This window comes from Salvia hispanica, chromosome 5 (assembly GCF_029641045.1).
Source record: "Salvia hispanica isolate PSC_SH4W2 chromosome 5, Shi_PSC_v1, whole genome shotgun sequence".
Lineage (NCBI taxonomy): Eukaryota > Viridiplantae > Streptophyta > Magnoliopsida > Lamiales > Lamiaceae > Salvia > Salvia hispanica.
Window position 1 is genome coordinate 29519633 of NC_142696.1, and position 26836 is coordinate 29546468.

At 36.6% G+C, this 26836-nt stretch overlaps 2 protein-coding genes and 1 pseudogene across 2 annotated transcripts; 2 read left to right on the top strand and 1 right to left on the bottom strand.

Annotated features, from left to right (window-relative positions):
- Positions 1–4692: 4692 nt before the first annotated feature.
- Positions 4693–5340, top strand: LOC148926610 (uncharacterized). The gene has a single exon (XM_089059189.1). It carries the CDS (start codon positions 4693–4695, stop codon positions 5338–5340), a length of 648 nt encoding a protein of 215 aa, XP_088915315.1.
- A 4590-nt stretch (positions 5341–9930) lies between these two features.
- On the top strand, positions 9931–19021 carry LOC148926611 (DExH-box ATP-dependent RNA helicase DExH10-like). Its single transcript, XM_089059411.1, has 17 exons — positions 9931–10093; positions 10525–11524; positions 11667–11981; positions 12176–12280; positions 12361–12429; positions 13746–13913; positions 13994–14065; positions 14155–14271; positions 14485–14709; positions 14836–14994; positions 15696–15785; positions 15948–16040; positions 16343–16496; positions 16819–16967; positions 17090–17185; positions 17753–17845; positions 18520–19021. Exons 2-17 carry the CDS (start codon positions 10550–10552, stop codon positions 18628–18630), a joined length of 2991 nt encoding a protein of 996 aa, XP_088915537.1. The 5' UTR covers positions 9931–10093; positions 10525–10549; the 3' UTR covers positions 18631–19021.
- Positions 19022–24378: 5357 nt separating this feature from the next.
- Positions 24379–26038, bottom strand: LOC148926612 (uncharacterized; annotated as a pseudogene).
- Between the last annotated feature and the right edge of the window lie 798 nt (positions 26039–26836).

Sequence of the window (26836 nt, forward strand, 5' to 3'; positions counted from 1 at the left end):
TGATTTCCTTTTCGGATCTATGATATGATGTTCTAGATCGATGAAAGAATATTATGAATCTTGAATTTTATTCAAGTTTTTTCACAAAAATATTCGAGATCTATGATGAACATCATTAGATCTATATGTTCTAAGTAATATATACTAGATTATATGTCTGTTGATTACATATATGTATGTATTTAAGTTAATATGTTTTTGAATCAAGAAATAAAGTGGCCCATGATTGAATACTGGGATCGATGAAAGAATATTATGAATCTTGGATTTTATTCAAGTTATTCACAAGAATATTCTAGATCTAAGCAAGTATTCATAGATCTATAGTTTTATGTTCTTAATATGCTAGAACAATTTAAATTGCTAAATGCTTGATATTTAAATGTGCATATTTGATATGAACATAAAAGATTGTTACAAATTAAGAAACGATTAATTAAGATTTAAGATCGCGGTCGCTTCGCTTGACCGCGATAAATCAAGTTAATTAAAATTGAAAACAAACAAAGGAACACAAGGGTTAAACCCTAGGTGTGTTCGAAGACCAGGCTGCGGATCTCGCCTTGTCGGGGATCGCCGATCCAGATCCGGCTGAATGAGGCAGCGACGGTGGCCGGGGAGTCGCCGTCTTCACCGGGCAGCAGCCGCAGTCTTCGGACAGCGGCAGTTTGCTTTCCGGGCATCCAAGGCAGCGACGAAGGGCTGGATAGCAGCTTGTTCACGTTGGTGTTGACGAAGACAGGAAGCCATGGATCCTTGTTGATCCAGCAGCGGCAGCGGCGTCATCAAGGGGTCAGCGGGCAGCAGCTCCGGCAGCGACTGCAACTCCATTGGGCAGCGGCAGCCCTGACTTCGGTTGGGGCAGCAGCCGCAGTGTTCCAGGCGACGGAGGGCAAGCGGCAACTGCAGTGGGAGCGTCACGGCGGCAACGCTGCAGTGACAGCAGCTCTTTCTCCGGGCAGTGGCGACGCTCGCGGCAGTGGCAGCGGCGGTCAAGCGGCGACGCTGCAGCGGCGGCAGTCGCAGGAGGCGGCGGAGGCTAGACGCGGCTGCTGCGAGGCCCGTGGCGGCCCAAACCCTAATTAGGGTTTTGGGTTGCATCGTCTCGTCGTCTCGTTTTTCATTTCGTTTCGTTTCTTAACGCACAAGTAATTTATAATTGTGGTTTAAAATCCTAAACCTAGAATAATTAAATATCTTGTGGGAATTAGAATGATTTTGCAATTAAATCAAGATTCTAATTTAAAAGAGAATAATTGCTTTCTTTAAATATTGCCAATTGAATAATTAGTCAAATAATTGATTTAATTTGTTAATTAGTTGATTTTGGTGGATTATTTCCATCTAGATAACATCATGATAATTAGCATAAGGAAATTCAATATTTGTTTGAACTAATTTTTGGCTTTTCCATAATTAGATGGATTTTTAAAGAATATTCTCGCTATATGCTTTCATGTTTTATTTTAAGGTTTAATTGAAAATTGTCTATATTTTATTTGGTGTGTTATGGAATTATTTCCTAGAAATATACCTAAGGAAAAGACATGAATTTTTCAATTCTTTTAAACCTTTAAAATTTCGAAAATTACATGTTTAATAATTGGATGAATTTTGTCTTTAATATGATGTAGGTGAATTTTATTTCATCTAGATAACGTCAGTTTAATTAAAGAAGTGAAAAATTCATTTGACATTAACATGCTACTTAAATCCTAAATTATTAAAGTTTTAAATGATTAATTGGATTTTAATTGGAATTCAATTCCTAGTTGGAAATTTGAATTGTATCTTTAATTTTGAAGAAGATGATTTTGTTTCATCTAGATAACATCGAATTGTTTTAAAGATGTGAGAAATTCATAGAGCATTAATTTTGCTATTAAAATCCTTAATTATTTATTTAAGTTGAATTTTGTCTTTAATTTTGATGAAGGTGAATTTTATTTCATCTAGAAAACATCATTTTGAATTAAAGATGTAATAAGAGTCTTCTTGTCATGTGATTTTATGAAACCTATGAGAAATTTAGTTCTCAAATTTAATTGGTGTGTTTTAAATGGATGTAGTCTTAATTGGATACATGCGGATTTATATATCCAAGTGGGCATTTTAAATTGAGACTTAGCTAATCTTTTATGATATACACCTAGACATTAATTTTAGGATAAGGATGGATTAGTTCTATTTAAGTAAATCCTAATAGTATTAAAAGGTAATTCTAATAATCAAGATACGTTATTTTAACTAATAATGTATGATTGTTTAAGATTGGACTTAATGTCTAGATAATCTTGTTTATGTGAAGATAGAATTTTAATTCTATCTATTTTTTTAGATGCTTAATTAAATGATCAAGTTTCGTCATTATGTTTATGTGAATGATAAGGCTAATTTCATGCATCGGTTATGTGATAAAAAGTCACCATTTACTGGGTCTAACACAAATTTTAAGCCAGGTGTGTGAAGGAATTCGCCAGGTCCAGGAAGAACTGAAGGCAGTGGACCAGCGAAGGAAAGAGGCGGAAAGTGAGCAGAATCAAGAAGAAAATGGCTAGACGAAGGGAGTCCAAAGCTGAGGGCAAAGAAGACTATTCACACAAGAGATGCCCCTGCTGGACCCACTTCCACGCCTATATAAAGAGGAGCATGCAACACACGAAATATACATGATTTAGCTCTCAGCTCACACACACACTCACACACTTGGGAAATTGGGGATTCTGGGGTAGTTTAGAGGTTCATCTCAGAGAAATTCTGTTGCAACACCGTCCTCTAGGGCGAAGATACAATTGTTTACCTTTCAGTTTTTGCGTTTTGATTTCTGTCGAACTTCACCGTTTTCGAAGTCGACTGCTCGTTGCTACTTATCGTTGTTCTATGAAGTTTATTTTATGTCATGATGTGTGTAGATTGGTGTTGATTTACGTTGATTTTATGTTCTGAGGAGTTTTATTTCGAAGGTTGATTGTTGTTCTCTGCTTTGATGTTTCTGTACTTGATCTGGGAAATATGCTGTTGATCTGTGGTTGTTGTTGTTAATCTGTGGTGAATCGGCGAATCTGTAGTTATGGAGATGGTTTTTATCGAAGTTTGTTTCGGATGCTTGGATCCGGAGTGGATTTAGCATCCGAAGTGTGGATCTGAACAGGGGAACTAAGTTGTGCATGGATTTGATTTTTTTGCTTTCGATTTCACGTTACTTCGTCTAGTAGCCGTAGATCTGCCTTAGTTTTAACTGTTCTTCGTTTTTGTTGCCTTTAATTCCATCTACTTCGTTTCGATTTACGTTCTCTCTCTATTTTTACTAATTGTTTCATGCCAAAGGTTGGAGAAGATGATGTCGATGTTAGTTAGTCCTTTAGTTAGTTATTTTGCAGCTTTTCAACCGTACTCTACTTTTTCAGAAAATGGTCCCCACCTTCAGTTGTTTTCCCATGTCTAGGTAAGTTAGGGAATAGTTCTTTAGATCTAGTGATTGCCTCGCTTGTTCCGGTTTATATGCATGTTTCATGTTTCTGCCTAGATTTAGCCGTTAGCGTAGCAAATTTTAATTACCAAGTCTAGGATAAAAAGTTCAACCCTAAAATTGCGTGGCAGCAGCCAACACAAAAATAATCCCCAAATCCTTGAACATATTTACTTGCGCATTCATCTATGTGGATTCGATCCCTACTTCCACGTACTAGTTTCTTTTAGCTAAACGGGTTGAGAATTTTTGAAGAGGGAGTTAAGGGAGTGATTGTGTGCCCGACGACAGGTAGTTCAAGGTTCTCTGAGTTCCTAGACCAGTGTCTAGCGGATTTCTTGGACCGAGGGTTTTCTTCAGTATTTTTTTAAGAACACGCTTTCACTAATCATCATTAGCTTCTAGACACACCCAAACAAAACATCTGGACTCTTCAGTGAACCTTTTGTAAATGTGTTTACATGTTTTATTGATGAAAGATGGGTATTTATTTTGAGTTATGATTTTATTTGTTAAAATCTGGTTTAACTCATGCATCGCATATGTACTTATTGCCTTGCATGCATAGCTAGTACATGTTTAATTATTCTTTGAATGTGGATACCTGCCTTATCTTCTTAAGTGATAATTAAACTATTAAAACCACCAACAAGAAAATATGAAGCGATAATTACAACACGTTTGTATATGGCCTCCATAAAATTGGTCTTAGTGCGAAGTAGTGACCGACCTGTCTTTACGGGAGGAACATTACCAGTTCGTAAGTTTGGACTTCTCTAGATAAAGGTTATTAAAATCGTAAAATTAGTTTTTCAGTAATATCACGACTGGTCTTTACCGGAGCAATATTGCTGCGAAATTATAAGGATTGTATTTTAATAAGGCTTAGAGGGAGCTATAGGAGGAGGTGCTTGTCCGGTTCGACATTTCTTTAGAGGAGTTCACGTACAAGTAAAGAATCCTTAGTGCTTAATTTTATGGTTAGACGCTTTAGCAGTGTTAGTCAGCCATGCCATTCTTATGGTCTCTGGACTATCTGTCGACATTGTGGCCAGTAAAAATAATGGATTTCTTGCATGAATATGACACGGCTTCCTAGTAGAAGAACGTTTGTGCTTGATTTTTGTGGATGTAAAATTGATGAATTGTTTTGTGGTTATTTGCAATTCTTTGAAATTTTACATGTTTATATTATTGGTATTTATTCTCAGCTTGAACGAAAGATGTTTACTACTTGGGAAGTTTATAGTGCGATCCTTAAATCAAAGGAACGCGATTCTGATTCTTATTTGGATTGGAAAAGGAGACTTGACATTGATCAGTTGGATAGCGATTTGAGGTTGGTCCTCACTAAGGATCGCCCCTCAGCTTATTACATATCAGACAAGGAAAAGGATGCTTGTGATCGATGGGATATCGCGAGCGGTCATGTCAAGAGGTTTTTGTTGGCCTCGGTCGGCAATGCTCTTGGCTGGATTGACAAGCCCGACAGGTCATTGATTGAAGAACCTAAATGGTTTGATGAAATGTCCACCAAGTGTCTCATGAGATCGGTGGTGAACATTTTGAGGAGAAAGGTCTTGAAGGAGAACCAAAACATTAACGACTATGTTGTGGAAATGGTTGACGGTTTTGATAGACTCGAGGCGTTGGGTGGGAAAATAGGCCCAGAAACCCAACAACTCATGATTCTCGACGGACTTCCAAAGAGCTATGAGAAAGTAAAGAAAGAGATAATGGACAAACTTTGGCCAACATCTCTTCTAGTACTCTCTAGCAAGCTCCTTGAGGCACAAGTCCAGATAAGGAAGATGGAGGGTGGGATGGTCAATAACTCCACTGACCTAAGACGCAAGTCTGACATGGAATAGAGTTCGAGTCAACCCAATGTGATTAGGAGGAAGACATGATCTTAGTCAAGCTATGACATTTATGTTTTGAACAATGAAAGTCTTATTTTGCTTTGTTTATATTGTTGAATTTTTTAGGATTTTTGATACTTGTACATTGTTTGGTTTTGATATCATATGGATTATTGATGTTGAATTTTATTCCTAGACTATCAATTGTGTTTTTGGATTATCGATGTCATTTTATAATGCTTGCATTATTAGATAAATGAAGTTTTGATTATCCAATTATTTATGACATCAAATGTAACATGGTTAATATCAAAATGTTTACTTGTGATTAAATTTGTTGATTCAATTATTATGAAGTTTTCTTCTAGAAATATTGATTATTAAGTTTCTTTAATCCTTAAGTCTTTTGAACCATTATTTTGTTGATAAATCAATAGAACATTAATGTTCGACATGGATTCAATACAAAATAAAATGATCTTATTATCGCGTTTGTTCAAATAAAGGTGTAAGAAAAATAATCACAATAATTGATTACAAGACAAGTAAATTGAATTCAACTAGAAACAAGATAAGTATTTGTTATAAATACTAGAAGTTCTTGTATAGTAAATATATTGTGCACATTAAATTTGTTTTAATGTTCTAAGCCTAGAGTTGACTATTTGATTAGTTATTGTTTTATTTATTTTGTTGTGAAAGTGATAATTAAAATAGTGGGAGCTTTTCTTAATGAAAAATTAAATTCCAAGTGTTTAATAAGAGCGTCATGGCTCGTTTTATTAAACTAGAGTAAATTTAACTCCAGACACTGTTTAAATTGTTTTAATAGCCTTAAAAAATATTGAGACTGGTATTTTTCTACTTTTAAAAGTGGGAGCTAAATTTTGTCTCATAGAATATTCATAAATGGAATTAAGGTAATGTTTGATAGAGTTAAAGGGGTTCACACCCTAGAATGAAAGAAGTGATGAATTGCACACTTTCTAAGACTCTAATAACATTAAAAGATATTTCCAAGTTAGCTATTAAAAATTAGAATTACTTTTGGGTTTCCAAAGGAAGTATTCCTAAAATTCACAACAAATGGTTAAATAAATGAACTCTTGGAATTTATGACTATAAAACAAAGAATGCAATCGTTCGGTTTTATTTTGTCATAAGGACTAATTTCCATTTAGTCATTGTGATAAGATAATTATGTTCATACATAAATTTATATCACAAATTATATAGCAAGGATAATACCAAGTAAGGTTGGTATTATATAATTAAAGTTTTGGGAATCATATTCGACATGATTAAAACTTTATATATTGCTATAGGTATTCTACTTTAATTAGTAGAAACTCAGAATGATCAAAATAATGGATTTTGATAGAGGAATATGTATAAGTGCACTTGAGAAAGACACATAAAATTATTCCACTGGATCAAAGGGCCTAGAAATATTTTGGTCAAATAATCGTGCTCCTTAGCAAGAATTAAGGTTATAAATTACAAGTATATTTTCGTTTTATGTACTCTGGCAAACTATGTTGGTAGATTCTTTTAAAGAGTTATAGTTTTGAGTAAATAGTGGCCAAAGCCTGCTTTGAGTATAAGTGGGAGAAAATGTGTGTGAATGTGTAGCACAACGCCAATAAAGCGGTAGGTATACTCGAAAGCATTCTTTGAGTATAAGTGGGAGATTGTTGGGGTTGGTATACTAAAAGATGCTTCGAGCGTACATGCCTTTGTACAGTTAGCTTGTGCATGTATACGAGAAACGCCACGTCCACTTGTTTACCTATTTATGAGAATAAATAATATAATATAATGGTTTATTATTGAAATATATTTTTGGTGTATAATATTTACTTCTCTAACCATACACCAAACTCAAACCCCCATTTTTAGATTTTTATATGAAACAATACGAAATATGGTGTTACTGCAAATATTTAATGAAATAAAAACTCAAAAAGAGTGTAAAATTTGAATTTGATGGAAATGATTGGAATAAAACTACTTTTTAGTGTGACACATACTCAAAAATGAATTTGAGTTTAATGTAAATGGTCAGAGATGACCGAACAACTTAGCTAATTAAAAGTTGATGAACTCTTAAAATAAAGAAAATTAAAAAGTACTCCTACTGAATAAATATAATGTCCGTAAAGTCAAAAACTTTGGTCAAAATTTGGTATTTCCACAAAGTTTAAAATTGGTCTAAAATATCACAAACTTTATTTTATTTGGTAAATGGTGTAAAGTTTGACCAAAGTTTATGGTTTTAGGGACCAATATCCCTAAGACCAACTCCAATGATATACTAAAACCCATTTTGGTGTAAAAATCATCTCCAATCATACACCAAACTCAAACTCATTTTTGGTGTTTTCTATGGATTTACCCAAATATGGTGTTACTGCAAAAATTTATGAGATATTGGAAATTATTTAAATATGTGAATTAAAACACGAAAAAACTTACAATAACAAATGAACATACTCGAAAGTATTTGAGTTGATGTGACGCAAAAAGAGATAAAATGCTCCTCTGGACTTGTACTAGTTGATCAGTCGTGGGAACAAACACAAATTTCGAGTTTTGAATTTTTTCAGTTTTATATCCATATTGCGGTATAACTTTTTTTGTAATTGTGATATTTTTAAATATGTTTTGATTTATGTTTTAATTTTATCATAGCATGTGAAGTGTATATTAATTTTCAAGTAAGTGTATATTTTTTTAAAATAAGTATAATTATATTATAAGAAAATTTAGTTTATTATTATTTAATTTAGTTTAAATAAGTATGGCGTAAATAATTGAAAAGGTATAAAAAGTAAGTGGATATGGAATATTCTTTTTGATTTGAGTTTGGTGTAAATGATTGGAGTAAAATTACTTTTGGTGTTAACATATATCCAAAAATGAGTTTGAGTTTGGTGTAAATAGTTGGAGATAGCCTAAGCAGCAAAAAGCCACATCTTTCACTAATTGAACCATTAATTTAATAATAAGGGATATTGGCCCCTAATATCATGGAACTTTAAAAAAGTTGGATTTTTTCCACAAACTTTAAACTTGACAAATAATATCATGAACTTTATCCGAGTTTATTATTTCCCACAAACGAAAAAATTCTGGCTATACTAATGGACTGAAGAGCAATTTTAGAGGATGTACTTCAAGAAAAACCTTCCTCAAAGATTGAAGAACCTGAAGCTCTCGAAGTTGTTGTCGAGAAATTAGGAAAAAAATATCCATATCATAGTATTATTTGCCATATTTTTTCACCGATGGAAAATAACAAACTCAAGTAAAGTTCGTGATATTATTTTCTAATTTTAAAATTCATAGAAAAAACTCAATTTTTTAAAAGTTGAATAATATTAGGAGCCAATATTAAAAAAAAATCCAAAGTGCGGAAGATATCAGATATGAATAGGGGTGGCAAAATGGGTAGCGGGTAATGGGTAATTTCCATCTCGACCCGCTAGACGATAACGGGAAACGAGGCGGGATCGGGTAGTGTATTTTAGAGTTTTGCGGGTAGTGGGTATACTCACTACCTGTGCGGGTATACCCGTTAGTCCCGTAATACCCGTTATTATTAGTATTAGTCATATTCCATCTTTTAATACTCCCTCCGTTCCAAGGTGTTTCAAATAGTTAAAGTGGAGAAAAAAAAAGTAAATAGTTAAATAATAATAGCCATATACGCACTCATTTTGAAAAATTAAAAATAAATAGTTAGAACGGAGAAAAAATAAAGTAAGAGAGATAATAATGTAGAAAAAAGTATTCATATTACTCCCTCCGTCCACGAATATGAGTCCCGTTTTTCCATTTTGGTCCGTCCACGAATATGAGTCCCGTTTTTCCATTTTGGTCCGTCCACGAATAGGAGTTCTGGTTCATAATTACCTTAAATGGTAAAAAGACCTCACATTCCACCAACTCATTCCACTCACACATCATTTAAAACTAATATATACAAGTGGGACCCCTATTCCACTAACTTTCTTGCACCCACTTTTCTTAACATTTCTTAAAACCCGTGCCGGATAGAAATGAGACTCCTATTCGTGGACGGATGGAGTATTATATTTCCAAAATGGGTGAAAAAATGAAATGCCTCTATAAAGGCGGAACAGTGGGAGTACTTTATATAATCTAAGAGTTCTTTTAAAACATTTTTATATTCAAACGAACATATAATTGAAAATTCACCGGAACTAGCTATAGAGTGTAACCTTACTTCTATTCTCAATCTATTCAACGTTTACCATCGATATTAATAAAGTAAATTAGGGAATATTGACGGTTATTATTATGGTTTTCAAATTTTTTATTAGGATCTCGGGTTGGGTATGGGTACCCGCAATGTCGGGTACGAGATACCCGTCACGAGTATCGGGTAATCCCGGTATGTCGCAGGGCGGGTATTGGGACAATAAATTTTGCTAAAATCAGGTACGGGTACCCGACTTGTCGGATACAGGTACCCGCGGATAATCCGTCCCTAGATATGAATATTCAATGTGGGATTTTATTCGTAGAAGTATTTCATCAGCAGTCTAACATTTTATTTTTGGTAAAGAGCAGTCTCACTTTTTTATTTTAGGTGTAATTTTCGCAAACACTGCTCAATTGTTGGCATTACAAATAGGCCCAATGTCTGAGCTTGAAAACCGAAGTTTAGGGGAAAATTAGGGTTTAAGCATTCACAGACCAACCAACTTCTGCTGCTTCCGAGCATTCAACCGTATTGGTAAGGACTCCTATCTTCGACTATGAAACGCGCATACGATTCATTATTTCTGTTTAGTTACATGCATGCAATCAATCAATCCTGTGTAAGAAATCAGAGAGTTTGCTTTGCTTTTGGTCAATCTAGGTTTCTGTTCTATCTGCACCGAGCTGAATTCGCAGCGTATGTGTTCTCTATTTGCTTTCATATCCGAAAATGTGGATTTTACTTGTGTTTCTTATGAAATTTGACACTACATTTTCTATTGCTCCAACTATGAGATATTCTGGAATCTGTGGTTGGTTCAATTGGTCATTAATTCCGTGTTCTGAGTAATTTGTGAGATAGAGTGCATTTGTGGGTTTGTACTTTTTCGTTGTTTGTCTATACAATCTCGTCTATGTGCACAGACAACAGCGAAAGACTCATTCTTTTATGATGGTTTGTTACAGATAAGGGGGGTACTAGTGGGAGCAGATGGACGGAACGCCTTCATCCGTTAAAAGGAAGCAGCCGGAGGAGGGCTCACAAGAACAACAGGAAAGCAACGTGCGAGAATCTCCCTCTAAGAGGCGTAGCTTATCCAGGACATGTGTGCACGAGGTGGCAGTGCCAACTGGATATGTTTCGACCAAGGATGAATCAACTCACGGCACCCTTGCGGATCCTGTTTATAACGGGGAGCGAGCTAAGACCTACCCATTTAAGCTTGATCCTTTTCAGGAGGTTTCTATTTCTTGCTTGGAGAGAAAGGAGTCTGTCTTAGTCTCTGCCCACACTTCTGCTGGGAAAACTGCAGTTGCAGAATATGCAATTGCCATGGCTTTTAAAGAGAAGCAACGAGTCATATATACTTCTCCTCTGAAAGCTTTGAGTAATCAAAAGTACAGAGAGTTGAGTCAAGAGTTTTCAGATGTTGGATTGATGACAGGTGATGTCACACTTTCACCTAATGCAAGTTGTTTGGTGATGACTACGGAAATCCTCAGGGGGATGCTTTATAGAGGTTCTGAGGTATTGAAGGAAGTTGCTTGGGTCATATTTGATGAGATACATTACATGAAGGATCGTGAAAGAGGTGTAGTTTGGGAAGAAAGTATTGTCTTCTTGCCCCCTGCCATCAAAATGGTTTTTCTTTCAGCGACTATGTCAAATGCGACCGAATTTGCTGAATGGATATGTAATATACACAAACAGCCTTGTCATGTTGTTTACACAGATTTTAGGCCGACACCTCTACAGCACTATGTTTTTCCTGTTGGTGGATCTGGTTTATATCTTGTAGTTGACGAGAATGAGCAGTTTAAAGAAGGCAACTTTTTGAAACTCCAGGATACTTTCAGTAAGCAAAATCCTGTTGATGGGAGCAAGAGCGCAAATTCCAAAGGCAGTGGCAGAATTGCTAAAAATGGAAATGCTTCAAGTGGCTCTGACATATATAAAATTGTGAAGGTTAGTGGCTTCAGAGGTTGCCATGTTTGTTTAGCTTGGATTCATCTCGGTATCTATGTTATTTAGACATTTAAAATAATCTATTTTTTGTGATTCTTTTATTTATTTTTTTATTTTCTAAAATTCAAGTTTTTGATTGCAGATGATAATGGAACGAAAATTTCAACCAGTCATAATTTTTAGTTTTAGCAGAAGAGAGTGTGAGCAACATGCCATGTCAATGTCCAAACTAGATTTTAATACTCCAGAGGAGAAAGATGTCGTGGGGGAAGTGTTTCGAAATGCTATCGTATGCTTGAGTGAGGAGGATAGAAATTTGCCTGCCATAGAATTAATGTTGCCATTACTTCAGCGAGGCATTGCCGTTCATCATTCCGGTTTGCTTCCTATCATCAAAGAGCTTGTAGAGCTTCTCTTTCAAGAAGGACTTGTGAAGGCCCTATTTGCCACAGAAACGGTATCATCATATCCAGCCAATTTGCCTTTTAGCTCAAATTTGAATAAAGTGATACCAGATCTTTCAACACTGTCACAATTGCTAGAACTATTTACATCTTAATACCCTTACGTATCTTTTTGTTTAAAATTATTCATCCCTTTAGTAGTCTATATTATGCTGTAAGCTAATTTCATTTACTCACTATATGTCAGTTTGCAATGGGGTTGAACATGCCTGCAAAAACTGTTGTTTTCACAAGTGTGAAAAAATGGGATGGTGATAGTCATCGCTATATTGCATCTGGTGAGTATATCCAGGTGAGTAATTTATTTCTTAAAAACATGTGCACTATATCTGCTAACCTTACACCGCTCTTAACATATATACTTGTATGTAGATGAGTGGTAGAGCTGGACGCCGTGGTAAAGATGAGAGGGGTATCTGCATTATAATGGTTGATGATAAGGTAAGGTTGATATTCTCTTGGTTTGATTGAGAAACATCTCCTTCTTTGGAAATAATTTCTCACTAAAAGATGTTTTATAGAAAGAATTTGTAAGCTGGTAGTATTATCAATCCATAATTCCATATGCCTTAGAAATCATTGTTTTGTTTGATGCATCCACTTGACAATGTGTAATGCCTTGGACATGTATAACTATTCTTACAATTTAGTAATTTACACATTAATAGATATTAATATATAGGACCTCAAAGTTAAATTACTTATGTTATATGGAGAAAAGTGAGGGTAATTCCTTTAGCATTTTCCACTAGCCATGTCTAAACAGGCAGGCACCCTGTTACTGTGCTTCTAAGCTGAATAATTATTAAGTATTGATGTATGGTGAGTTTTCTTACAATATACCTGTGCAATGTTTTATCTCAAGAGATCATTGTTCTTAGTCAAAACGATGTTGTTATCTCTCCTTGTCCACAATTAACCCCAAGGGAAGTACTTTTCTCTCTCTAAGAGTAGAAATATCATGGTATAGATATCAGATCAAATGCTAAGTGAGTTCCTAAACCGTCCAAATGAATATTCGAAGTTTCTCATCAGACCGTATATCTAATCATTATGTAAAACCAGAAGACTCTGAACTAAAACTTTTCTTAACGATCCTTAATAGATGTCTGTATAAGTGTTTTTATATATTTATATATAACCTAAAGGGGTTGTGTTAGTGTGCTAACTAATTAACAGTAATAACTACTAACTTTCAATATTGTGTATTAAAATTATCAACACAAAGATATAATTATATCAATACAACATGTAAATTTAAAATGTCAAGACAAAGACATAAGTTTATCAACACAAGAAGATTGATAAATTTATGTCTTTGTGTTGATGTTTTTAACATACAAAATTGATATTAGTTATTAGTTATTACCGTAACTTAGTTAGTATTTGATCACACACCTAACCTCTAAAGTTCTATATATCTTTAGTGGGGTATTAAAAAGAGATAGATGAGATTGTTGCTCTTGGAAAGATAATTATATTGTCCAAAGGTATGTAAATCATCACAGGCCTAGTTAAATCACCTTTTCAGCAATGATACTATTACTGTATTTTAGCTCTATTGTTTCCATCTTTCTTGATTGGTGATTGGTCTTCCATACAAATCTAATTTTGTTACCTCTAATCTGGTTATTTGAAATTGGCAATTGAAAATATACTTTTTGTACAATTGATCTAATAATTCTAAAAATTTGTTGTGTTTCATATAAAGAGCAATTTATCTTAATTAACATTTACCTTTCTTGTTTTGACATCAGATGGAGATGAACACACTTAAAGACATGGTTTTGGGAAAACCAGCACCTTTGGTCAGTACTTTCAGATTGAGCTATTACTCAATTCTAAACTTGATGAGCCGTGCCGAGGGACAATTCACAGCTGAGCATGTTATCAGAAATTCCTTTCATCAATTTCAGCACGAGAAGGTTTTACTTATAACTTGATTTTCCTGTTCTCTGATAGGTTCTTCATAATTTCTAAATCTATGAAATTTCTGCTTTTTTAGGCTTTACCTGACATTGGAAAAAAAGTCTCACAGCTGGAACAGGAAGCTGCTGTGCTTGATGCTTCTGGAGAGGTAGGATTTTGCTTTCACCTGGAGCTTGTAACATCTTTTTTAGGATTATATATCATATAACAACAGAGTTCTCCTATTTCACCTACTAGGCTGAGGTGGCTGAGTATCACCGGCTTAAGCTTGAGTTGGCTGAACATGAAAAGAAAATGATGGCAGCAATAACACAACCTGAAAGAGTTCTCTCTTTCCTTCTACCTGGTAGACTGGTATGTCCCAGTATGGCTGTTTTCTGATAACATCTTGATTGCTCAGGTCGCATGTATGGCCAACCTTATTTGTGGCTCATTTCAAATTCTTTCTCTATATAGTTGTTGTTGCTTTATAGAACAACTTATCTACTGGGTTGGTTGGTCTATCTTTAACACTTTTTTACTTGACTCCGAATTTTCTCACTGAGAGCTTCTTATGTAACTTTGCAGGTTAAGGTAAGGCAAGGAGGAACTGATTGGGGTTGGGGAGTTGTTGTCAATGTGGTGAAGAAACCGCAAGCTTTATCAAGTTCTATGCCAGCTGAACTTGCTTCTTCACGTGGTAACAACTATATTGTGGATGCCCTGCTCCACTGTTCTATCGGCACAAGTGAAACTGGTTCTCAGCCAAAGCCTTGTCCTCCTCAACCAGGAGAAGAAGGTGAAATGCACGTGGTAAGTTGATATTTCTAAACAGGAGGTGGCTGTGACTCAACATATTTGAATTCTGTCATCTTAGTGCAACTGACATGTGCCATTAAGAATTACCCTTGTGATTCGTGTACTTTATTTATTCATCAGGTTCCTGTTCAGTTGCCTCTTCTTTCTGGACTTAGCAAGCTTAAAATATCGGTTCCTTCTGACTTGCGACCAAAAGAAAGTCGGCATAACGTTCTCCTTGCTATGCAACAGCTTGAAAAGCGCTATCCACAAGGCTTTCCAAAGCTCAACCCTGTGAAGGTGTGAATGTTAGTCTGGTGATGCTTTTCTGATCCTATTTTGCACTATTTGAGGATATTGCTCAAATGGGACTGGGAGCTTTGTGGCTACATATTGTAGCCTTTTTAATTTAAACCGTGTGTCACATTGTTGGTCTGACAGTTGGCTTGAAATATTTCTAGGTCTTAATGCGAAACTTGGGAATTTAACAATCGTCTGCAATAGCCAATCAAGTGCTAATGTAACATGTTCATGTGGTGTGATAGGTTTAACATAATTTGTTGCTTGTAATTACTCCGAAAACATGATTTTTTTGAATAGTGTATGCATACTTATTGTGAAACTGAGACATAATATGGTGCGATACTAAGCAACTAATAGCTAAGAGGACAAAGTGGCTAGTGATGGCGCAACAGTAATGTTTTCAGTCATTGTAATGCCACACTTGCTGATGGTTATATCTGTACCATCACAGACTGCCTCACTTGTGAGCATCATGCAACTCCTGTTGTGGTGTGGTCTTTTGTGTATGAGTGATTAATTTCCTTAATGCTTCATAATTGCCTTTGCACCTTTTTATAACTTGTAATGTTCTGCGACTAGGTCTAAAAACAAAGTCATATTTCTGGTAGCCTCAAAATGTTTCTGTTATATGGAACAAATTTTCTGGACTTGAGTCTGAGAGAGGGTATCTGTTTCTGACATTGTGTAAATTTTGTCAGGATATGGGAATTGAAGAGCGGGAATTTGTTGAGTTGGCTAGCCAAATGGAGGAGCTTGAGCAGAAGTTGTTTACTCATCCCCTACACAAGGTACTTGGAAGTGTCCCTCTCTCTTTCTTCTCTCTCTTACATTTAGCTCAGTTTGCTTGTTTTCCCATTAATCTGAATTATGATACAACAACGGTTAACTGGCATTCTTGCAAGCATGCTAATCAGCATTTTTACCCGCCTAATTCTGCTTGTTGCTTCCAGTCGCAAGATGTACATCAGATTTCCAGTTTCCAGAGAAAAGCAGAAGTCAATCATGAGATTCAACAGCTAAAGTCAAAAATGCGTGATTCTCAGGTACTTATGTCTTGATGTTTACACCATGCCTTAGACTTTCTGCACTGGCTTCTTACTCAAGATTGATCAACACTTTTTACACATTCAGTTTTTTATTATATCTGGACTAATGAATTACGACACTCTTCATCTGTTTGATTCCTTGGTGACTATATTTGAAAACACTGTTTTTAGGTTGGCTCTGGCCTCTGTGGTTCCAAATACATCATGCTTATTGATTAATTTAAGAATTGTTCTCCTTTTATTTTCTTCAACCCCCCCTCCGTTGGTTTTTTCTAATCAAATACTTAAACCTTTTTCAGCTTCAAAAATTTCGTGACGAACTTAAGAATCGATCAAGGGTTCTCAAAAGACTGGGTCATATTGATGGTGACGGCGTTGTTCAGTTGAAGGGACGTGCAGCTTGCCTGATAGACACTGGAGATGAGCTCCTTGTCACAGAATTGATGTTCAATGGTGAGCTTCCTGGAAGCGATGTATATCTCAAATTCATGATTGCTTCTTGTAGCATCTAGTTTTAACAACAATTATCCGTTGTCTAATTTTTGTTGGTGTTCATTGATAAGTAACAAAGTTTTTTCTCTAGCCTTAATAAAAATGTGCTCTCTGACATAGTAAAAGTGTTTTTTGTTCGGTAATAGCTTCAATTCTTCACTCTTTAATAATGTATTGTGATTGGTTAAGTTAATTTATCCTTTCACGGTATATCCTTCGATGTACTCGAACTTGGTAACAAACATAATGTGTTTATTGTGGATTCTGTGGATGTATTGGACAGGTACCTTCAATGATCTTGATCATCATCAAGTTGCAGCTCTAGCTAGTTGCTTTATTCCTGGGGACAAATCGAGCGAACAGATACATTTAAGAGCTGAACTGGCTAAACCTTTGCAACAACTTCAAGACAGTGCCAGAAGAATAGCTGAGGTGTCTTTAGTTTGATCAAATAACTGTTTTTCGTAAAAAAGTTTTAGAAAAATTTGTTCCCCAACAAAAATACGGACAGTGAAATATATTTAATGGAAAATTGAATTTATTGTATTTTGCAGATACAACGCGAGTGTAAACTCGAAATAAATGTGGATGAATACGTTGAAGCATCAATAAGGCCCTTCTTGATGGATGTGATTTATTGTTGGTCAAAGGTCAGTTTATAGCTACACCATCTCCTACATGGCATGCAAAACTGTTAGTGATGCTAAAAGTTGCAACTTTTTACTGTCTTTTGGAGCATAGCCTGTCTGAATTTTTGTTTACATTTTGCTTGGTTGACACTTAGCATGACTGCATTTTGATAACTTCTGTCTGTACTTCTATCGCATCTCTTGTTGATAATGTTGAAGCATTATCATATCTTTGTTTCAATTCAGGTGGAATTCTATTTTACCCATTTTTTATGAGGAACATGTTAGAAATCACAATATCACATGCATGGTCAAAACTTGCCACCGGCAAATACCAAAATCCCATTTTGCTGGAAATGGCGTTTGTTTTGTCTTTTGTTAGAATACTGTTTTTGCATGCAAAATTTGTCACATCCAATGCCTTCTTGTCCCTTCACTTAAATATAGGTGTTTTTAACACCTTTTTGTAAAAGTGGGTACTTTTACCCTGTACCACATTTCTTTTAACATAACAATTAAAGTCTGTTAATTAGTTGAGGTTGTTTATGCAATTAAATTTTATTGTTGATTTTCCATTTTTTTTTTCAGGGAGCATCTTTTGCAGATGTTATTCAAATGACTGACATTTTTGAAGGTAGCATCATAAGGTTGGCAAGAAGGCTTGATGAATTTTTAAATCAGGTAAGAGTTTTTCACTACCTTGAAGCAGCTTTTAAAGAAAATTATATGTATTTTATGGACTTCCATTTCAAGACAGTCAGGTTTGATGTTTAAAATCCCCTCACAACCAAAAAGATTATAGTGACGGAATAAAGAACAATACTCCCTCCGTCCACGAAAATTCGTCCCGGTTTGACCGGGCACGGGTTTTAAGAAATGTAATGGAAAGTGAGTTGAAAAAGTTAGTGGATTGTGGGTCCTACTTTTAAAGTATTAGTTTTATAATAAAATGTGAGTAGGAATGAGTTAGTGGAATATGGGGTCCACTACCAAAAATGGTAAAAGTGAAATGGGACAAATTTTGGGGGACGGACGGAAATGGAAAACTGAGACAAATTTTCGTGGACGGAGGGAGTACTATATAGCAAAGCACTTATAAGAAATGTTTTTCATTTTTTCTTTGTTACCATTTCTAGCATAATAAGATAGCAACTCATTTTTGCATCATTTTGATTGGACATATTCCTTCCATGAGGATGCTTTCACCTATGGAACTAGTCACTTGAGTGCTATAAAAATCCTCTATTTATTTTTTTATAAATGTAATATGGAATATATAAATTGTTTATTCTCTGGCTGTAGCACTTCAATATAAGTTCTAATTTAGGCAACTATCGTGCCTCGTGTTTTTGCAGTTGAAAGGCGCTGCTCATGCAGTTGGTGAGGCTGGTTTAGAGGAGAAATTTACTGCCGCGAGCGAAAGCCTTCGTCGCGGGATAATGTTTGCGAATTCATTATATCTTTGAAGTGGTTGAATTTGCTGATTTGTGCTGCAAGTGAAGTTTTCCTCTCTAAAATTAGATGGGTAACATGTTCTCAATTTATGGAATTTAGATAGCTTATAGCTAACATCTTCTGCATTAGCAAACCACACTCCCAACTCCCCCAAAAAATAAAATGTTGTAGCTTTGAATCTATATGGTGTATTCTCTGTGGCTAGGTGATAGATTTTTTGGTAGACTAGCAAAATGTTGTGAAATTGAAGAGAATTTTTGGAATGAAGATTTTTTTTATTCTAATGTCCATTTGATTAGAAATATTAGCAGATTTATATTTATCTTGTAAACGTTTTTGGTACACTAGCAAAATGTTGTGAAATTGAAGAGAATTTTTGGAATGGAGATTTTTTTATTCTCATGTCCATTAGATTAAAGATATTAGCATATTTATATTTGTTTTGTAATGAAATTGAAGAGAACTTATTATACCCTTTTCGATCACGATCAATAATCTTTTTTTTCTTTTCTTAGACCGTCACAAAAATTAGTCATTTTTCGATTTTTATACTCATTCCATCCCATTTAAGATGATCACCTTTCTTTTTTTGTTTGACCACATTCTAATTTTGGAAATAGCCTCCTCTTTCCTCATTAAAATATTCAACTACCTTTTTCCTTTCTACTTTATTCCACCTAACAACACTTCCTAAAATCTCGTGTCACTTAAGAATGTGACCATCTTGAATGAGACGGAGGGAGTATATTTCATTTTTTACTATTATTTTATTATTTTTTCTTTCTATCTCTTTTAGTACTCCCTTCATCCCAACTAAGTTAAGTTGTATTCATTTTTGAAATGTCTCAAATAAGTTGAGTCATTTCTTTTTCTGACAAAAAAATTATGTATTACTATATTTTATTGATATTATATTTGTCCAAATTTTGTTTTTACTCCTATACCAAGTCTGTTTCCTTTTGATCCCAAATATTATGTTTTACACTTTTAGTATAAAGTGAACAATTCCGTTAAAAATTTAACGGTTAAACGTATTTTGCTAAATGTATGACTTAATTTTGAATCTAAATAATCCAATTAACCTAATTAAAATTAATCTGGTTAAATTAATGACAATTAATAAGGTTAATTGGATTGTCTAGATTTAAAATTAAGTCACTATTTTGGTCAAACCATGTTTGACCGTTAAGTTTTTTAATAAAATTGTTAATTTTGGACCAAAATATATTATTTGGGACTTTGGTAATAAATTTGATGTACGTGACTAAAAGTTTTTTAGAATACAAATAATGACCAAGTTTATACTTTAGTCTAAAATTTAAGTTAGTTATTATCATGTGCATTTATACTTAGCAATAGTTTGAGGAGTTTCTATTTATTAATTTTTATTTTTATATTGTATATAGATTCGAATAATATTTGTCGGTTAAACACCCTTATGTATTAAGGTCGTTTCTACTTTCTAATGCTTAAAAATATATGTTTGCTAGTATAAACATTACTATTGGATATGGAAGATCGTGAAAAGAACTCGTTAAAAATTAAATTACAACGTTAGGTTAAAAAAAAATGAGGAAATTTTTTTCCTTTTCTAATAAGTTTAAACAAGGACCTTTTGTTTTTTTAATCAACTAATGATATAAAAGTAAGTAAAATACAGGCATAACTCGGGTATGCTCGAGGGGTACAGCCAACTAGCCTAAGTTAGCGAGTCGGGGAGGGGAAAATACAAAATACACACAAGCTTGGGTATGCCCAAGGGCTTGTATTAAGCAAGATTACAATAGCGCACTCCACTGTCCGGAATTGAAGAAAAAGTCCCTAGCCAGCCTAATGGCTTAGACAAATGTCCTTGCCAAGTAGATTTTAGAGTGTCCACTATAGTTGGCCGGGCCAAGCCACAAAGTGTGGTCATGCCACAAAATCGTGGCCGGGCCACCAACGCTCATGTTTTCCACTATAGTGGACATGCCCAAGCCACCAAATAATTTAATTTTTTTCATTTTGTTTATATTTTAATTCTACTACAATAAAAGTTATTGGACTATAATAATTGAAAAAATGCATAAGAACTAAAATTAAAACAAAATCTTCGTTGTATTATAGAAAAGAGTAAAATTATACAACGAAAATTTTCGACGTCTCATAAACTACATTCCCAACGCATATCACGCTCTACCCCCTCCTCCCCTACGATTCCAAACCTCTTCGACCATATCAGCCTGCAGTGTCGTATGTGATGTTTCCCTCCGCATATCGGCGAACCGTTGGATCAAGTATGCATTACTACGCGGTACACCCATCTGCAGTGGGGCGGTTGCAACACCGTGACTCGTACTAGTACCCTCTTCCGGTGCCCAGTTCTCTGCAGAATATCCTTCGTCATCTATTATCATATTGTGCAATATGATACATGCATACATAATGGAGGCGACATCATTTTCATGCCATTGTCGAACCGGGCACCGTAGAATGGCCCATCGCGCTTGGAGGACACCAAAAGCACGCTCAACATCCTTTCTAGCACTTTCTTGTTTGGCCGCGAAATAGGATTGTTTCTGCCCAACCGGCTGCCGGATCGTCTTGACAAACACGGGCCAACGAGGGTATATCCCATCGGCTAAGTAGTATGCCCTGTTGTACTGCGTCCCATTGGCCATGAATCCGACCATCGGACCCTCACCCTGACACTCATCATTGAATAGATGAGACAAATCCAGTACGTTGATGTCGTTGTTCGACCCTGCGACACCAAAATATGCATTGCCAGATTCGCAATCGGTAGTCAGCAATAGCTTCAAGTATCATTGTTGGGTGTCTCCCTTTGAATCCAGATGTGAACTGCCCCTTCCAAGCAACCGGGCAGTTCCCCAGTGCATGCAATCGATGCTGCCCAACATCCCCGGAAAATTATGCACTCTCCCGTGCATATCTATCAATCTCTGGCACTCATCGACATTTGGCTTCCATAGATACTCCGGACCGAAGATGGCCTGGATACAATTACAAAACTGCCTCAGCGTCGTTAGGGCAGTTGTTTCACCCAACTGTAGGTATTCGTCAAACATATCAGCGGGTCCGGCATAGGCAAGCTGCCTAATTGCAGGTACACTTCTGATATGTTGACAACCCGGGTCGGCTGCTAGCATCACTGCGCAATGTGAAGCACCTGTACCGCTGCGCCAATGTAGTCGCTATACGGATGAATAACCGTTGCGACATTCTGAAGCGGCGACGGAAAATCTCTGCTGGGTAACGGGGGTTATCGCCAAAGTAGTCTTCCATCAACCGCTGGTGTGCCCCGACATGGTCACGGCAGATGGTTCGCTGATGATAGAACGGGCGAACGAACGCCGCCGCCGCCACCTCCTCCTCTTCTGCTTCCCGTTGCACCTCTTGAACGAGTTCATCGAACTCCCTATCCACCAATTGTTGGAACTCATCGTCGGAACTCATTTTTCAAAAGTAGAATTGGTGATAAAATGAAAAGAGTGGAGATTGGAATGGTGTAAAAAATTGGGAAAAAATGGGTATATTTATAGAATTAATATAAAAAAAAATCGAAAAAGGGGAGCCGCGGCAGAGCCGTGGCCCGTGGCCGCTGCAATAGGAGCGTCGCGGCCAGACCACAAGCGTGGCGCTCCCTTGGGCACCCCCCCACCCCCCCGCCGCCACAGCCGCCCATCCCTGTCACTATAGGGAGCCGCGGCTCGCGGCTCTCGCGTGGCCAGGCCGCAGCTCCCCTATAGTGGATGCTCTTACAAGAAAACATACGCATACCTATGCGGGATAGTCCGAGTCTATCCCGAAACCACAAGCAAAGACCCTCCTACTGTGACATCCCTAAATCCAAAATATGCATTTTTCTTACATAGTTTATTGCCAGTATATATTAAAGTGTCATTTGCAATATAGAAAATAAATAAGTAAAATTAAAATAACATTTTAATTAATTATGTAAAAGTAATATAATCGTGTATATACACATAGGTATGCGTGTGTGAGAGTATACACTGTAGCTAGGTATCATGACTCTATTATTTATAATAATAATAATATTATTATTGTAATACTTTTATATTTATTTTAAAGTACATGGGACGCCATTTATAATTGGCTTTTAGAAGTGATCAAAATTTAGCCTTTCAAGCTAATACTTTTATGCTTTAATATAAGGGGTAACTTCTTTTAAAGTCACCAACTTTCCATGAATTCCGGTTTTTTCCACAAGCTTTAAAAATTTCGTGTAATGTCACGAACTTTATTGTCGGTTGTCATTTTCCCATGTCAGGTTTTCCGGTCTGATTCAAACTGTTCGTTTCCTATTAAGACAATGTCCAAATTCTTTTTTCTTACTATCGTTATCTTCGTGTTTGAAATAGCTCTGCGTGGGTACCTTGTACGCCTTAATCGGAATTCGGATGAAGAAGTTATGGCCATTTGATGAAGGCTGCGACCTTTGTGCGACCTTGTACCATCATAATGACCATAACTTCTTCATCCGAGTTCCGATTGTGGAATCAGGTACGACTTAATCAGGTGTGTATAAATCACACTTTTAATTTTACATGTTTTATGTGCTTCTTTGCTAGGTGTTAAATAAAGTGAATAATTTGATTATATGATGTGACTCTGATATAATTGTGTGTTATTTGATATAGATGGTGGAATATGGTATGGATATGTGATTGGTGCAATGGATATATTTTATATATTGTAAATGAATTATATGATAGAAATATGTAATTGGTGAAATTGATGTATTTACACATGATTTTGAAATTATTTATGAATCATATGATTAAAGAGGATTTGTGACGGTCTTGCCCTGGATCTGGGAAAAAAAATATAGAGGGACCTATGAGTCCAATACAGAGGGACCTTCGGGTCATAGAAGAATCACGGGCAGATACCAGGCTTGATGTGTCACGGAATAATAAATTGAGCAGAGAGGCATATTATGCATATGGATCTGAAATTGTTTATGATATTTGATGTTTATTTATATGTGCGGATTTAGAATATTTGTAAATAAGTCTAATAAATGATGGATTTTGAAATTATATTATTTCGATGGTGGAATGATTAATATGCGATTTCTTGACTTTAATTTGTACTTGTTTATTATAAGTATATACATCAGAGGGGTTAGGGTGTGACACCTACGATGGAGGGCGGACCTCGTTAAAACTTCTTGAGGCAAAACCTAATGGGATAAAATCCACAAGATTAAAAAGAGTACCCTAATTGGAGGAATGAGGGAGGAGGATCATTTAAATTTAGTATGGGGCACCCAACCCTTGATCATCGAGCTTTTGTTTATCATATAAAGTATTACTATATTGACAGCCTTGGTCTAGGAAGGCCCATTGTTGTGGGGGTGACCTTATCACTGAAATGGGTCATGAAAAACTGCATCATGGTGGCGCTCGGCATAAGCCATGCGTGTAATGAGGTCCAAAACTTTTCCCCAAGCTCCGTGCAACGTTGATGTTACAATCAAGCACATGAGAAGGGTTGGGGACTCAGCCCAAGCCCTAGGCCCAAAGGTGTATGCCCGACTTAAACTTTTGACCAATCGACGGGGAAAACTGATGAAAATTAACAAAAACAACCATCCTACCATGAAAGGGATTCCAATGGCAGTGGTAAACTCACTCGACCAAGGCAATCCCTTGGCACCCATTTTATTGCTACATAATAACGATGTGGAGTAACAAGGTAAAAGAGTGGTGCCAATCTGGAGTAACATTTGGTTCTCAGGCACTAAGATACATTTGAACATAATCATGTGGGTACATGAAATAAAGAGTAGCGTATGATACCTTTTCCACTTCGAAAATTATGTGTCCGGGATCAAATGTAGCACCATCATGAACCAGAGCATTCCGGGCCCTCCAAGTGAGACTCACCGTTGCCATGAGTGCCAGCCTTCTCGCCTTTGCATCACGACTGTGCCACTTTGTTTAGTCACCCACTTGATGGAAATTGGGATGGAGTTGATCATTTTCCTCAAACCAATCCATCCCTTATAGTTGTTCACACTTCTCTAGTATTTACGCATTTGAAAAAAAGATGGTCGGCCGACTCATTATGTGTCAAGCAAAGTGGGCAGTGTTGATCAACGTCCCTGTACCCATGTCTGTTCCTTGTAGCAAGGTAACCTTTTTACGGCTTGCCATGTTGTGAAGGAATAATTTGGTAGCACAAAGTCTTTTCAAACAAATTTGGGTCAGAGCTTGCGCTTCCCTTTTGGGCGGAACCAATTGTATGCCTCGATGGTGTCCCTTGCTTCGTATCACTTGGCCCAGAGTTTTCCAACTTCCCTACGCGGAAGTGCAATTAGCATATCCATGATCTCAAGTATTCTCTTAAACAGTGGCGAGTCTCGTTTCCTTGGTATCTACTCCCAGATTGTCTTGCTTAAAAGGAATTCACAATGTATCCACTTAATCCATAGTGAATCTTTCTTGCTATGGATGTTTCACAAGTTTCGGGCTAACAAGGCTTTGTTCCATGCTTCGAGATCCCGGAACCCTAAGCCACACTGCTCCTTCAGAAGACAAAGATCTTTCCATGCAATAGGTGGGTGTATAGTGCCCCAAAGGAACTCTTGGCATATTGATTTGATGTGGTCTCTCACATTTTTCGGGAGAGGGAAGACTTGCATCCAATAGCATTCTACGCTTTGCAATACTGAGCGTATGAGTTCTAACTTGCCCACATAAGAAAGGTTAGTACCCATCCATTTGTTTGTGGTTGATGCAATCTTTTCAATCATCGGGGAATAGTGCATGATGCTGAGTTTTTTGAGTCTAGGAGAACTCCCAAATATCTAACAGGAAGGGAGCCAATTGGAAGCCAAAGATGCCTCTAATCTCCTCGAAGTCCCGACTTTGAGCTATCCCACATGTGAACAGGTGGGACTTGTCCCTATTGGTATTCTGCAAACTCTTGTATTGTGTCTGCGAGGATGGTCGTGGACATAACATTATCCCTACCAAACAACATAAGATCATCAAAAAATGCAAGATGAGTAATTTTTTGTTTAGTACATCTCGCATGGTAGTTGAAGTTTGTATCCGCCGTTCGAGCGGCAAGCAAGCACGATAGATACTCCATGCAAAAAATGAAAAGGGTTGGCGACATGTGATCTCCTTGTCGAATACCTCTCTTGCCTTGAAAGAAGCCATGGGGGTTGCCATTCAAGTCGATCGAGAACCTTGGTGAGGAGACACATTTCATCACCCAATACACAAATTTTGGATGGAAGTTGAGTCCGAGAAGGACCACCCTGATGTATTCCCAATCCATTGTATCGTAAGCCTTGTGCAAGTCAGTCTTGATCGTGCTCCTTGGAAAATTCTTCTTATTTTCATATCCCCGCATCAGTTCCTGGGCTAGGTGTATGTTGTCCATGATGCTTCTACCTGGTATGAATGCCGATTGTGCTCCATGGATCAACTTATTTAGCAAGGGTTTTAGCCGACAATTTTTTGGTGATTAGTTTATAGATCACATTGTAACCAGAATAGGCCTGAAGTCCCCAATTGCCAGGTTAGTTGTTGTCTTTGGGATCAGGCTCACCACCGTAGTATTGAGATTTTTGAGCAACTGGCCCGTTGTGAAGAATTCCTTGACTGCTTGGATCACTTCCTCCCCAATCTTGTCCCACTGCGTCTTGCAGAATGCTGACGAGTACCCATTAGGTCCCGGGGAGTTGTCGTTTCCAACGTCAAACAATGTAGCTTTGATATCTTCATTTGTGACTGATTTCACCATTTCCCTGCAATCGTCGTCACTCGCAAGTAGCCCTTGTCGTAGTACATCGACATCAATAGGTACGACCTACTTCTTCGTTCCAAAAAGTGATGTAAAATATCCCACAAAATCTTGGATAATCTCTCCCTGGTCCCTTGTGATTGAGCCATTTGAGAGAGGAGAAGAACGTCGCCCCGATCGCTAAGGAGGGAGTATTTGAGTTTGGCCTTCCGTTCATACAACTCCCTTTTAGATTCTTCTAGGTGAGAAGCCAGGTGCCTTTGGCTCTTAATATGCTCTCTCAACACCAAGTTAACCGTATCGGCATCTGACCATTTTGTAGCTCAACCTAAGTCTCAGCAACTTCCTTTGCCCTCTTGGATAGTTCGTTGAATTCTTTGAAATTGAAGGCTTTGAGGTGAGATTTGAACTGTTTACCCCGTTCGGCAAGCATAA

What these genes read in the sequence shown, in the direction of transcription:
- LOC148926610 (XM_089059189.1), top strand. Translation starts at nt 4,693, where the DNA reads ATGTTTACTACTTGGGAAGTTTATAGTGCGATCCTTAAATCAAAGGAA.
- LOC148926611 (XM_089059411.1), top strand. Translation starts at nt 10,550, where the DNA reads ATGGACGGAACGCCTTCATCCGTTAAAAGGAAGCAGCCGGAGGAGGGC. An exon ending in ACATATATAAAATTGTGAAG is followed by an intron (nt 11,525 to 11,666) that starts GTTAGTGGCTTC and finishes TTTTGATTGCAG; the next exon opens with ATGATAATGGAACGAAAATT. An exon ending in TCCTTCTACCTGGTAGACTG is followed by an intron (nt 14,272 to 14,484) that starts GTATGTCCCAGT and finishes GTAACTTTGCAG; the next exon opens with GTTAAGGTAAGGCAAGGAGG.